At 44.0% G+C, this 14,255-nt stretch overlaps 1 protein-coding gene across 1 annotated transcript in view; it reads right to left on the bottom strand.

Moving 5' to 3' along the window:
- Positions 1-2,085: 2,085 nt before the first annotated feature.
- Positions 2,086-14,255, bottom strand: part of LOC138667769 (intelectin-1-like) — a 49,967-nt gene continuing 37,797 nt past the window's right edge. Inside the window, exon 8 of the mRNA XM_069755864.1 lies at positions 2,086-2,468. Within this exon, the coding sequence (XP_069611965.1) occupies positions 2,316-2,468 (153 nt within the window). The 3' untranslated portion in view covers positions 2,086-2,315. The remainder of the gene's footprint in view (positions 2,469-14,255) is intronic.

Here is a 14,255-nt window from a genome sequence, read left to right as displayed (position 1 = left end):
TATTTGGAAGCCAAAACCAGGCGTGGGTGATAAATACAGAAGTGGTGACATCTTTCTATTTTACTTTTTCTCTGATTGTCCCACTCCTGGTTTTGGCTCACAAATACTGATGCAAAATTCTGACCAAAATGTGTGAATGTGACATAACAATGACTTCACATTAATCCGCTTTTAATAATGATTCAGTGTGCTTCCTTTGGATAATGACCCCTCCCCCATAATGCCTCCTTTGCATAATGACACCTCTCCTCCAGTGTGATTCTATCATAATGTCCTTCCTTCCATGTTCCTCTTTATAATGACCCCCTGTGTGCCTCCTTATCATAATGACACTCCACTGTTCCTCAGTATGATGAATCCCTCCCATGTGCCTCTTTATGATAATGACCTCCCCTGGGTGCCCCTTCGTAACAATGCCTCATTAGGATGACCCCTCCTATGTGCCTCCAGTGTGTTTCATTATGATTGTCCCCTCCTATGTGCATTTTTATAATGACCTTGCATTGTATCTCATTATGACCCCCTCCTATGTGCCTTTTTATAATAATGACCCTCCATTGTGTTGATGACCCCCTCCTGTATGCCTTTTCATGATAATGATACCCCCCACGGTGTGACTCCTTATAATAAACCTCCACTCAGTGTGCCTCCATTTAATCATGATACCCACAATTTGCCTCCTTATGGCGGCTTTCACAGTAGCGTTGTTTGGCGTACGTCGCAATGCGTTGTTTTGGAGAAAAAACGCATCCTGCAAATGTGCCCGCAGGATGCATTTTTTCTCCATTGACTTGCATTAGCGACGCATTCCGACATATGGCCACACGTCGCATCCGTCGTGTTTTGGCGGACCCTCTGCACAAAAAAAGTTACATGTAAGTTTTTTTGTACATCGAGTCCGCCCCTTCCTCCCCGGACATTACAATGGGGCAGCAGATGCGTTGAAAAACTACATCCGCTGCCCCCGTTGTTCATTTCTTTCACAGCATGCGTCGGTACGTCGGGCCGACACTAGTGTGAAAGTAGCCTAAGATGATCTCCCTCCCATGTGCCTCCTTATGATAATGAACCTCCAGTGTACCTCCTTATAGTTACCCCTAATGTGCCTCCTTATATTGACCCTACCACTCCCCACTCCCACATGTGCCTCCTCATAATACCCTCCCCTTTTCTCCTTATGATAATGACCCCCCATCTTTTTGCCTTTAAAATAATTATATCTCCAGCGTGCTTCTCTAGGATGTCCCTCTCCCATGTGCCTCCTTTTGATAATGTCCCCACCTTGTGCTTCCTTTTAATAACTACTTTCCCCTTGCCTTTCCTTGTAATAATGACTTCCTATTATTTTCCTTATAATAATTGCCTCCTAGTATGCCTCATTTAGATGATGACCCCAGTGTGCTTTCTTATGATATTGCCCCCCCTTCATTATGCCTTCTTATAACAATGACCCCCAATCCAGTATGCCTCCTTATGGTAATGATGACTCCTTATTATGCTTCTATATGATAATTGTTCTCCTTTATGATAGCAATGCCCCAATGAACCTCCTTTTGCTAATGACCTCTCAGTGTGTCCCTTATGATAACAACCCCCCAGTGTGCCTCCTTATGATAATGACTTTAGAGTGAGCCTCCCTTCCGTTTTCTAATGACTCTCAATATACCACTTTTTTAGTAATAATAAAGTCCAACTGTGCCTGTTTAAATCATAAAAATAAACTAATGCTCTCTTCACCCCACTCGATGGGGGACTCTTCCACTGCAGTCTCTGGGCTGTTTCAGGCAGTGCGATGCTGTTATTGTGGTGTTGCTCCCTGGCTGAGTACTCAGTGTAGAGGGGTGCCAGTGTTATTTTAAAGGAAATTTGTCACCAAGTTATTGCTACCCCAGCTGAGAGCAGCATGATGTAATGGCAGTGACTCTGATTCCAATGATGTATCACTTATGAGGCTGATTGCTGCAGATTTGATAAATGCTCTGGTCCAACTGCTCCAGATCTTCCAGTTCTTGTGATTAGTTCTGTAAAATATAATATGCGCACGTACAGTGTGTAAAAATCAGAAGTATGAAAGACACCTTACTTGCAGAAATATTGTTTTTATTGATGTAAGTGTAAATCTTTATTCACTCTGAAATCATGATTATTATAATTATTATTATTTATTTTTAGAACTCCATTGATTCCATGGTGATGTACATGGTTATGCAATTTTTTTTTGTTTTGAATATTTAATACAATTTCCAGGAATTATTTTGCACTACTTTTGTAAATTTCAGAGTTGCAACTTATGTTTGATGAAGCATATAATTAAACTAACGATAGAAAAGAAGGACGGCTGCTTCAGTTATTGCTTTGCTTGAACTCCAGCCTAGATGTTTTCCACTACCATCCCAGTCATAAGATGCAAAGTCTCCACACTGCTTAGGATTTCCTTCAGGCATGTATCCACCTCCTCCAATACAATGCTGCAAATGTATTAAACAAAAATAAACATCTATTACAAATGTCATTATCACCTGATGGTGCCCAATCATAAAAGGATCTAAGGAGGTTCCCAGAGGAGCATTATCACCACCCTTTATATATCCTTGAACTCTATTATGGCATTTTGAGTTCATACTGTTTCAGGTGTCATAACCCTATTATGACTGCCGCTTAAACAATAATGTGGGCACTGTACTGCCATTCCACAGGTCCAATTAACCTAGTGCAAGAGGCAACTGCCCTTTAATGGGTAAATGTCCATATTGTTTCTTTATAGGGGGTCATGTAAATATGTTGTGTAGACATGGGGCTTTTTTGTGTGTGATGGGTGTGCCATGGAAGATAAGATTCCCCAGCACTGTCTGCCATTTGTGAACGAAGACATCCACCTACTGTTCAAATAGAATCCTACATAATTAAAGTATAAGGAAAGTGTTGCGGAAAGGACGGGTCTAAGAAGAGCATCGGGTTAGGTGACGTTTGTTTCACAGCCACCCCATATAAAAGGCTGTAGTGACAAGGCGGGAACATATTTGGGGCCAGGAAGTCAAACGATCAGGACGTGTGCTAAGAGGAACGCCAACGCCGTTTCACCGGAGTGTGCTTGTAGGCCTAGACAAACCAGGTGTCATGAGCAAGGTATGGATGTTGCAAGTCAAAACTCAAGCTACGCAAATCAAGACCTGAGGCCTAGCCCATTCCCAGTCAAGACACGTGGACCAGACTACACCGGTCAACATCCAAGGTTCAACTGTCATCTGTCTTTGCTCGATAGACGACCGTCGCAGGTCATGCACTGAAGACTGGGTGTAGGCCCCAATCTGGAAGTGGACGTTCCCTGTGGTAGTCATGAGGTGTGGGTAGATTAGGCTTTTGCTTCTAATGCTGACGTAAGGAACAGGGTTCGGTCTGGGGCTGTGCAGCAGATGGGACTGCCAGTGTGAGGATGACCCATAGAGCATTATTTGACTTTGTTAGAAGGACTTGCGGCCTAGTAGGAAGTATGGGTGACCCCTTTTAGCACCCAAATCCAAGTGAACCATATTTGAGAACCATTTTAGTGGTGTTCTTATTGTAGTGAATGTTGCACCTACTAAAAAAAGTAGCTGGATAACACAGAGGATTCCAGTTGCAAGTGTAATTGTGTGTTTATTCTCATCTAAGCTAATGTTCTGTACTTCTAATGTCCTATATTTGCATAATTTGCTTCTTACAAAATTGATCCCTCTATATATCAGTGCAGGACCGGACTGGCCATCTGGCAACTCTGGCAAATGCCCGAAGGGCCTGGCTGATCATGGGCTTCCTTGTCTGCTACGTTGTTAACAGAATCGGTGTTCTCAAGATACCCATACTGTTAAGAGTTGTGATGGAGCACAAAGTCGCTGACTCCGTCACTTTCCCCAGCAGGCCACGGGTATCATTAGACATATTGGTCTTGTAGAAAATCTTCCTTTCCTCCATCCAGGGTAATATTAGTAATATATCCCATTCGGTTCACGGGGACAGGGACAACATGGGCCTGTGTGATTTCAAATGCCAGGGCTGAATTTCAGCCCCTGCCCGTACCAGTATCCGTGTTAAGACAATGACTAGTTGGTTACTTCTGCCGTGTCCTTGTCTGTGTGTTGCATCCCAGTAATCTGCTTACAGATACACAGGTTTGGTTGGGGTCAAAGATTGTCTGTGGTGGATACCAAAGCATGGCACTATGCAGGCTCCCTTCTAAGATGTTCCCAACTATATAACAAACTTTCTACAGCACCTCATTGTCAGACATTGCTGCACTCCAATATTGTGCTAATGAACATAGCAAAGATGCGAAGGACGGTTAGATAGATCAGTGAGAGAACATGAGGCCTACTAGGGATTGCTATCTAATTGTGGCTGCTCAGTGAGGGAAAGAAAATTGGATTGTGAAGGCAGATCTTTTTTTCTAATATACCGGTACTTTAATTTAAACTTCCCTATCTTTCCTTAACTACACTATCTAACTGCTTTATTTGTTATATTACTTCATCTTTGATGAAGCCTCATTAGAGAATCCCAGCAAATGTTGGGATACCCAAATCATTCATCATCAGGGGACAGAGGCTGAGGTCAATGCCACAGCTTTTGCCCATTCCCTGAAATAAAGTGTCATGAGTGACCTTCATTTCAGGGCTTAGATGGTCACTGCTCTACTAAGCAGATGTCTGTTGTCAATTCTGATGGGCGCTCACTAGATTCCTATCACTGCGCACTGTTCTTCTCAGTGCACAGTGACAATGCACTCTCTTACTGGCTCTGGTGAGAATTGACGAGACGGCAGCAGAGCGCACTGTCATTGCACATTGTAAGTAAAGAATGAGCGAGCAGAGACCAATGCCGCCCCCACAAGTAACGTCATATAAGAGTTTTGCAGGCCTCCCGTGTAGCTGCTAGGTACCACTGAACTAAATGCTGGAACATAGTCCCACATATCAATGTGCTCATTTCTAGCTATATTCTAACTTTGCAGTAGACCTTGATACATTTGTGGTGGAAGAAAAAAAATGTGGTGCAAATTGTGTTTACGACTATGTGCACATATTGCATGTTTGATGCATTTTTTTCAGTGCACGTTTGGCACAGAAAAAATGCAACGTTTTGCTGTCCCAGCAAAGTGAATGCATAAGTCACTTATTATTTACTAGCAGATATGCAGCAGATTCAATATTACAGCATGCTAATTATTGCAGCTTTTTTCACCCATACTAATTAGTGGGGAAAATATGCCAAAAAAATGCATATCAAAAACAAGGCAAAAACAAGTGTATTTTGTGCAGCATTTTCCCTGCCAACACATCAGGATTTGCACCAGAATTTTCAGCTGCAAATTCTGAACGTGCGCATATAACCTAAGGCCGGGCGCCCACGACCCGGAACTAGTAGCGCTTTGGACACAGCACATGTTCCTTGCATCCAAAGCGCTTCCGTCTATTGAACGCAGGTGAATCCGCATGTTCAATACATTCTATTGATGTAATTTCGCTTGGGGAGACTAGCAAGAGAAATTGACATGCCGTGGTCTGCGTTCATTGTTTTCTTCCCCTTTATTGGTTGTATTTAGACTGACCCCTTTAAACGTGCCCCTCTCGAAGATAGCATTTTCAGAGTGGGTTTTCTTAATATTATTTTGTGGGATAGTCAGCTTGCTTATAGTGTTGGATTTAGTGGGAAACAATTGGTGTATACTTGGTAAAGGTATATTAGTTGGGGTATATGGTTCCATAGTCTTATTTGTGGATGTGGAATCCCCATCTAGAGTTAAACTGATGTGAGTATTGGGTGCTCCACACATATTGTCATCAGGGATCTCCTCTGAGGGAATGGAATCACCACCCTCAGAAAGAATACATTTGTTGAGTCCATTAGGTTTTATGGATTTTTTGTTGTTATGTTTATGTTTATTTTGATGGTCAGTGCTAATATGGTTAGCTTCCAATGTACTTGACACTGCCATAATGGGAGACAAAGGCAAGAAGTTAAGGCAAGATCCAGATATTAGAGGGAATGATAATTCATCAGATTCTAGAGGGGCCTCCTTACTGTAATTGTCACACAGAGAAAAATCCTCAAAACTGCATTATTTATCCATAGAGATCCAGTATTCATCCAATGTATCGAATTTGGCTGCTATACCCAGGTCGTCATTGCAAAATGTATTATTTAGTAAATGTTCTTCAAATGGAACGTATCTTTACTAAATTATTCACTTGTTTATCAAAAAGTTCATTTTCCTTATTTTTGATGTGTTGCACAATATTATTAGAAATATTTGAGACTTCTATTTGTTTAAATGGTTGAAGTCTATTAAAGAGGTCTCTGATAGTATGATTCGCTCTACGTACGATATCTCCTCGTTTTTCTGAATAGGGAATTAAACATTTTTCATAGAAAAATTTAAAAACATACTATCCCAGTCTTGTTGAATAATGGAAATTCCAAAATCACCTGCCAGTTTTTTTTTGGGGGGGACAATTAGTCTTTTCGGATTGCGCTCATGTTTTAAATATTCATTTAACAAGGCTATTTCCCATAGATCTTTCTTTTCTGAGAACACGCCATTTGCTCCCACACGCGTTCTACTAGAAGCCTTGGTTGAGCCTCTGGTTGAGCGTTCTATCACTGTGTCCATTTTTTTGCTTTGCTCCCAAAACAGGATCATCGGATGCATAGTGAGTGTTCACAAACAATATATCCTTTTACGGACAATCGTATTCCTGATATTAGCGCAATAATATCACTGCTATTTGAATTCAGGTGCATATTATTTATTTATATGTGTATGTATGTCTCTCATATGTACAGTGATTGATCATGGATATCTATCAATACTAGTGCAATCACATTATTGCAACGGTGACGTTTGGAATATGACCAGGTTTATGTGTATGTCTCTCCCTTGAATGCCTGTATCTTAAGAGGCTGCTTAGATCGGAGGCATATTCGTGCATTTATGTATACAAAACAAGTTGTCTTCCTCCTTTTTTCTAGAGTTACCCTCGCGATATATATTTGCAACTACAACCTAGTTGGTCTGTAGCATTTTAATCTGTTCAACAGCCTTTGTTGGGCTCTTGTTTGATTGGAAGTAATTACATAGGATATGGTTTGAAGGAAGTGCACTGAAGACAGGCCAACAATTGTATAACTACCCTCACTTTTCTAAAGTATCTTTTTGATACCCAATGGATTGTTATTTCAGTGTTTACCATCTATTTTTTGCTTTTTTTGTCATCTTGTTGCTTTCTTGTTTTTTTGTGTTTCATCTTAAGTAAATAGTCGCTTAGCGCAGTGACATACTTTTTTCAGTTTTTGTTCCTCAGCCTATTTACACCGCCAGGGGTGTTCAATGCTGCTTTGCTGCTTTAAGTAGTACCTTTTGAAGTGTGAATGAGCGCGGGTGTTATTACATTTTTCTTGTTTTGCTAATTGCCTATTATTTCTACCTTTTGTCTGTTCCATTTGCAACAACAGTAAGATAAATTAATGCACAATGAGTGTTGCTTCAAAACTGGACAGGTTGTGTAACGGGTTTACCAGGACAGAGAGGAGCCAGAACACCACAGCCTCTGATTTCTCCTACTCCTGCACTGATTAGAAGCATTTCACCTTCTAATTAAACAGTGTAAATTTATTTTGGCAGTGCAGGGGTTAATTGCCTCAGTTGAGAGCCCCTGGAGCTTAAGGCTCTCAGCTGTGCACTGTTAGCCACTCCCATCTCCTATATAATTTGGGTCCTGGCTAGCGCTCATTGTCAGAGTAGCTTATGCTGCATGGCTGGAGGTTGTTGTTGGTTATTTGTTATGGACCTGGTGGTTAGGAGCACCCGGAACGACCTGATGGTTAAACTCACACAGGACAAGCTCTGGGAAGTGGGAGCTCTGCCGACCGCAACCCCTAATCCTATCACACAACTAGAAATAGCCGTGGAGCGTACCTAACACAACCTAGACGCCTCTTCACAACCTAAGAGCTAACTAGCCCTAAAGATAGAAAATAAAGCCTACCTTGCCTCAGAGAAATTCCCCAAAGGAAAAGGCAGCCCCCCACATATATTGACTGTGAGATAAGATGAAAGTCACAAACACAGAAATGAAACAGGTTTTAGCAAAGGGAGGCCAGACTTACTAAACAGACTGAGGATAGGAAAGGTATCTTTGCGGTCAGCACAAAACACTACAAAAAGACCACTCAGAGTGTGCAAAAAGACCTCCGCACCGTCTCACGTTGCAGAGGTGCCACTCTGCATCCCAGAGCTTCCAGCTAGCAGGGCAAGATCATGATAGCCAGCTGGACAAGGAAACAATGAACAAATAAATAACTAGCAGGGACTTAGCTTCTGCTGGAGTAGACAGGTCACCAGAAAGAACCAAGAGCGAACTGAACCAGTACAAGAACATTGACAGCTGGCATGGAGTAACGATCTGAGTGAAGTTAAATAGAACAGCCAGCCAAAGAATAAACTACGTCACCTGTGGAAGGAACATCAGCAGCAGCAGCAGCTCTACTCACAGCCCCCAGAAGGAGTCCATTGACAGAACTCGCTGAAGTACCATTCATTACCACAGGAGGGAGTTCGATAACAGAATTCACAACAGTAGAAGGGGAAAAAATGAAACCCAAAAATAAAACCTTCTGAACTCCAAAGAGACATTTTGACCACTTCACAAACAAGGAATTCGCACGAAGGACCTGGAACACCATTCTGACCTGCTTCCCATGAGACTCCCAATCATCCGAAAAGACCAAAATATCATCCAAATATACAATCATGAATCTATCCAGGTACTTTCGGAAGATGTCATGCATAAAGGACTGAAACACAGATGGAGCATTAGAAAGCCCAAATGGCATAACCAGGTACTCAAAATGGCCCTCGGGCGTATTAAATGCTGTTTTCCATTCATTGCCCGGTTTAATTCGCACAAGATTATACGCCCCTCGAAGATCTATCTTGGTGAACCAACTAGCCCCCTTAATCCAAGCAAACAAATCAGACAGCAGCGGCAAAGGGTACTGAAATTTGACTGTGATCTTATTAAGAAGGCGGTAATCAATACAAGGTCTCAAAGAACCATCCTTCTTGGCCACAAAAAAGAACCCTGCTCCCAACGGTGATGACGACGGGCGAATATGACCTTTCTCCAAGGATTCCTTTATATAACTCCGCATAGCGAAGTGCTCTGGCACAGATAAATTAAACAGTCGGCCCTTAGGAAACTTACTACCAGGAATCAAATTAATAGCACAATCGCAATCCCTATGAGGAGGTAGGGCACTGGATTTGGGCTCATCAAATACACCCCGGTAATCTGACAAAAACTCAGGGACTTCAGAAGGAGTGGAAGGCGAAATTGACAGCAATGGAACATCACCATGTATCTCCTGACAACTCCAGCCAGACACAGACATAGACTTCAATCCAATACTGGATTATGGACCTGTAGCCATGGCAACCTCAAAACGACCACATCATGCAGATTATGCAACACCAAAAAGCGGATATCCTCCTGATGTGCAGGAGCCATGCACATGGTCAATTGAGTCCAGTACTGAGGCTTATTCTTGGCCAAAGGCGTAGCATCAATTCCTCTCAATGGAATAGGATACTGCAAGGGCTCCAAGAAAAAACCACAGCGCCTGGCAAACTCCAAGTCCATCAAATTCAGGGCAGCGCCTGAATCCACAAATGCCATAACAGAATAGGACGACAAAGAGCAAATGAGAGTAACGGACAAAAGAAATTTAGACTGTACCGTACCAATAGTGGCAGACCTAGCGAACCGCTTAGTGCACTTAGGACAATCGGAGATAGCATGTGTGGAATCACCACAGTAAAAACACAGCCCATTCTGACGTCTGTGTTCTTGCCGTTCAGCTCTGGTCAAAGTCCTATCACATTGCATAGGCTCAGGCCTATGCTCAGAGAATACCGCCAAATGGTGCACAGCTTTGCGCTCACGCAAGCGCCGATCGATCTGAATGGCCAAGGACATAGACTCATTCAGACCAGCAGGCGTGGGAAATCCCACCATGACATCCTTAAGGGCTTCAGAAAGACCCTTTCTGAAAATTGCCACCGGGGCACACTCATTCCACTGAGTAAGCACAGACCACTTTCTAAACTTCTGACAATATACCTACACTTCCCTGACCCTGACACAAAGCCAGCAAGATCTTCTCTGCCTGATCCACTGAATTAGGTTCATCATAAAGCAATCCAAGTGCCGGAAAAAACGCATCTATATCACGCAATGCAGGATCTCCTGGCGCAAGGGAAAATGCCCAGTCTTGAGGGTCACCACGCAACAAAGAAATAATGATTTTTACTTGTTGAACGGGGTCACCAGAGGAGCAGGGTTTCAAAGCTATAAACAGTTTACAATTATTTTTGAAATTCAGGAACTTAGATCTATCCCCAGAAAACAAATGAGGAATTGGAATTGTAGGCTCTAACATCGGATTCTGAACCACAAAATCTTGAATGTTTTGTACCCTTGCAGTGAGATGATCCACACAAGAGGACAGACCTTGAATGTCCATATCTACATCTGTGTCCTGAACCACCCAGGGGTTAAGGGGAAAAGAAAGACAAAACACACTGCAGAGAAAAAAAAATGGTCTCAGAACTTCTCTTATCCCTCTATTGAGATGCATTAATACTTTGGGCCAGCTGTACTGTTATGGACATGGTGGTTAGGAGCACCCGGAACGACCTGATGGTTAAACTCACACAGGTCAAGCTCTGGGAAGTGGGAGCTCTGCTGACCGCAATCCCTAATCCTATCACACAACTAGAAATAGCCGTGGAGCGTACCTAACATTTCCTAGATGCCTCTTCACAGCCTATGAGCTAACTAGCCTTAGAGAATGAAAATAAAGCCTACCTTGCCTCAGAGAAATTCCCCAAAGGAAAAGGCAGCCCCCCACATATATTGACTGTGAGATAAGATGAAAGTCACAAACACAGAAATGAAACAGGTTTCAGCAAAGGGAGGCCAGACTTACTAAACAGACTGAGGATAGAAAAGGTAACTTTGCAGTCAGCACAAAAAACTACAAAAGACCACGCAGAGTGTGCAAAAGGACCTCCGCACCGACTCACAGTGCGGAGGTGCCACTCTGCATCCCAGAGCTTCCAGCTAGCAAGACAAAATCATGAAAGCAAGCTGGACAAGGAAACAATGAACAAATAATTAACTAGCAGGGACTTAGCTTCTGCTGGAGTAGACAGGTCACCAGAAAGATCCAAGAGCGAACTGAACCAGTACAAGAACATTGACAGCTGGCATGGAGTAACGATCTGAGTGGAGTTAAATAGAGCAACCAGCCAAGGAATAAACTACGTCACCTGTGGAAGGAACCTCAGAAGCAGCAGCTCCACTCACAGCCATCAGAGGGAGTCCATGGACAGAACTCGCCGAAGTACCATTCATGACCACAGGAGGAAGTTTGATAACAGAATTCACAACAGTTATTATTGGAGAAGGCGTTTGGTGGATTTATCTGTGACTGCTATGTTTTTAGTCTTTGATAATTCCTTTTCTTCTCGCACTTTGATTTCACCCCAACCTCCACTCCTTATTGTATTCCTCTGTTATATGTGTGAGTATATTTGTCTGGTATTTTTCATTACCCCTTGTTACTACCTTGTTATTCTGGCAGGTGTACTACGGTATACTACTGTTCCCCTCTTCCCTGGGTGGGGGAAGGGTACAGACTGAGAGCAGATTCAGCAGCTAAGGGTACCGTCACACTGAAATGACGCTGCAGCGATACGACAACGATGTCAATCGCTGCAGCGTCACTGTGTGGTCGCTGGAGAGCTGTCACACAGACAGCTCTCCAGCGACCAACGATTCCGAGGTCCCCTGGTAACCAGGGTAAACATCGGGTTACTAAGCGCAGGGCTGCGCTTAGTAACCCGATGTTTACCCTGGTTACCATCATAAAAGTGAAAAAAACAGTACATACTTACCTACCGCTGTCTGTCCCTAGCGCTGTGCTTCCTGCACTGACTGTAAGCACAGCAGCCGGAAAGCACAGCGGTGACGTCACCGCTGTGCTTTCCGGCTGGCTGGCGCTGACACAGGATGCAGGAGGAGTGCAGAAAAGCAGAGCGTCGGGGACAGACAGCAGAAGGTAAGTATGTAGTGTTTGTTTTTTTTACGTTTACGCTGGTAACCAGGGTAAACATCGGGTTACTAAGCGCGGCCCTGTGCTTAGTAACCCGATGTTTACCCTGGTTACCAGTGAAGACATCGCTGAATCGGCGTCACACACCGATTCAGCGATGTCAGTGGGAGATCCAGCGACGAAATAAAGTTTCAGACGATCTGCTACGACGTACGATTCTCAGCGGGTCCCTGATTGCAGGAGCGTGTCAGACACAGCGAGATCGTAAGGATATCGCTGGAATGTCACGAATCGTACCGTCGTAGCGATCAAAATGCCACTGTGTGACGGTACCCTTAGGCAAGGTAAATGGCCCCAGCATCTTGACCATGAGAAGTAATCCAGGGAGCAGGGTGAGCTAGGGTGCCTTCTAGCATTAGGGACAGGTAAGGAACCACTGGTCCCAGGACACCCGACAACAGAGTGGCAAGTTTGTTGTTTTCTGTGAGGTCTTTAAGCTATACTTCAGATTACGTCCTTGTTCCTCAGAAACCGTGGAGCAATGTGGGAGGATAATAATCTCACTCCTTCAGGGTGACCCCCAAGCATGGGCATTCTTTCTCCCATCTGACTCCCAGTCACTCCAGACAGTGGAGAAATGTTTTCTGTTGCTGGGTCATATCTATGACAACCCCATCCACATCAGCTTCAGCAGGGAGATCGGCCGGCAGGAGAGTATTGCTCCGAGTTCTGGGAGTGGTCCACTGACACTAAGTGGACTGACCCCGCACTCCGTAGCCAGTTCTGTGAAGGGTAAAGGATGCCTTAGCCCTGTATGATACTCCAGTTTCCCTTGAGGCAGTCATAACTGAGTATCCAGGTGGATTGTCGTCTTCATCAGAGACATAAAGAGACACCCCAATGTGCCAGAAATCCGGGGCCAAGGGAAACATGGTCTGAATCATCTATGGAATCCATGCAGTTGAATAGGGCAACTCATTCTGGAATGCAGTCTGCTTCGCGCAACGGGGGAGTATGTTTTTACTATGGTAAAAAGCGCCATTTTGTAGGCATATGTCCTTCCCTTTTGCACTGTAAACAGCCACCGAAAAACTAAGGAGTCCGAGTTGCGAGGGAAGGACACAATTTTTGTGTCACCGCTCTGCTTTCCGGCCGCTGGGCTTACACAGGGCAGAGAAGCAGAGCGCCGAGGGACAGACAGCGGAAGGTAAGTATGAAGTGTTTTTTTTTTTTTTTACTTTTACGCTGGTAACCAGGGTAAACATCGGGTTACTAAGCGCGGCCCTGCGCTTAGTAACCCGATGTTTACCCTGGTTACCAGTGAAGACATTGCTGAATCGGTGTCACACACGCCGATTCGGCGATGTCTGCAGGGAGTCCAGCGACCAAATAAAGTGCTGGACTTTCTGCAGTGACCAACGACATCACAGCAGGATTCTGATTGCTGCTGCGTGTCAAACTGAACGATATCGCTAGCCAGGACGCTGCAACGTCACGGATCGCTAGTGATATCGTTTAGTGTGACGGTACCTTAAGTCATGTGACAAGGCTCATTAAAAGGTCAATATTGACTTTTAGGATTGCTACTTCCAATAGGTGGCACTAGAGTTCTAGTCCTCTTCCTCTCTGAAGAGACAATTTACAAAATAAATAAGAAAAGTAAATTAGATACCAATATATAATTTGCATTTTTTATTAGTGTAGGTTTAAAGGGAACCTGTCACCCCCAAAATCGAAGGTGAGCTAAGCCCACCAGCATCAGGGGCTTATCTACAGCATTCTGTAATGCTGTAGATAAGCCCCCGATGTATCCTGAAAGGTGAGAAAAAGAGATTAGAATATACTCACCCAGGGGCGGTCCGGTTTGGTTCGATGGGAGTCACGGTTTGGTCCGGGGCCTCCCATCTTCTTACGATGACGTCCTCTTCCTGCATTCACCCTGTGGCTCTGGCGCAGGTGTACTTTGTCTGCCTTGTTGAGGGCAGAGCAAAGTACTGCAGTGCGCAGGCGCCGGGCCTCTCTGACCTTTCCCGGCGTCCGCGCACTGCAGTATTTTGCTCTGCCCTCAACAGGGCAGACAAAGTATGCCTGCGCCAGAGCCGCAG

The sequence above is a fragment of the Ranitomeya imitator genome, chromosome 2 (genome assembly GCF_032444005.1).
Source record: "Ranitomeya imitator isolate aRanImi1 chromosome 2, aRanImi1.pri, whole genome shotgun sequence".
NCBI classification, from domain to species: domain Eukaryota; kingdom Metazoa; phylum Chordata; class Amphibia; order Anura; family Dendrobatidae; genus Ranitomeya; species Ranitomeya imitator.
The sequence above is the reverse complement of the archived record's forward strand: the minus strand, read 5'-3'. Positions and strand labels throughout refer to the sequence as shown.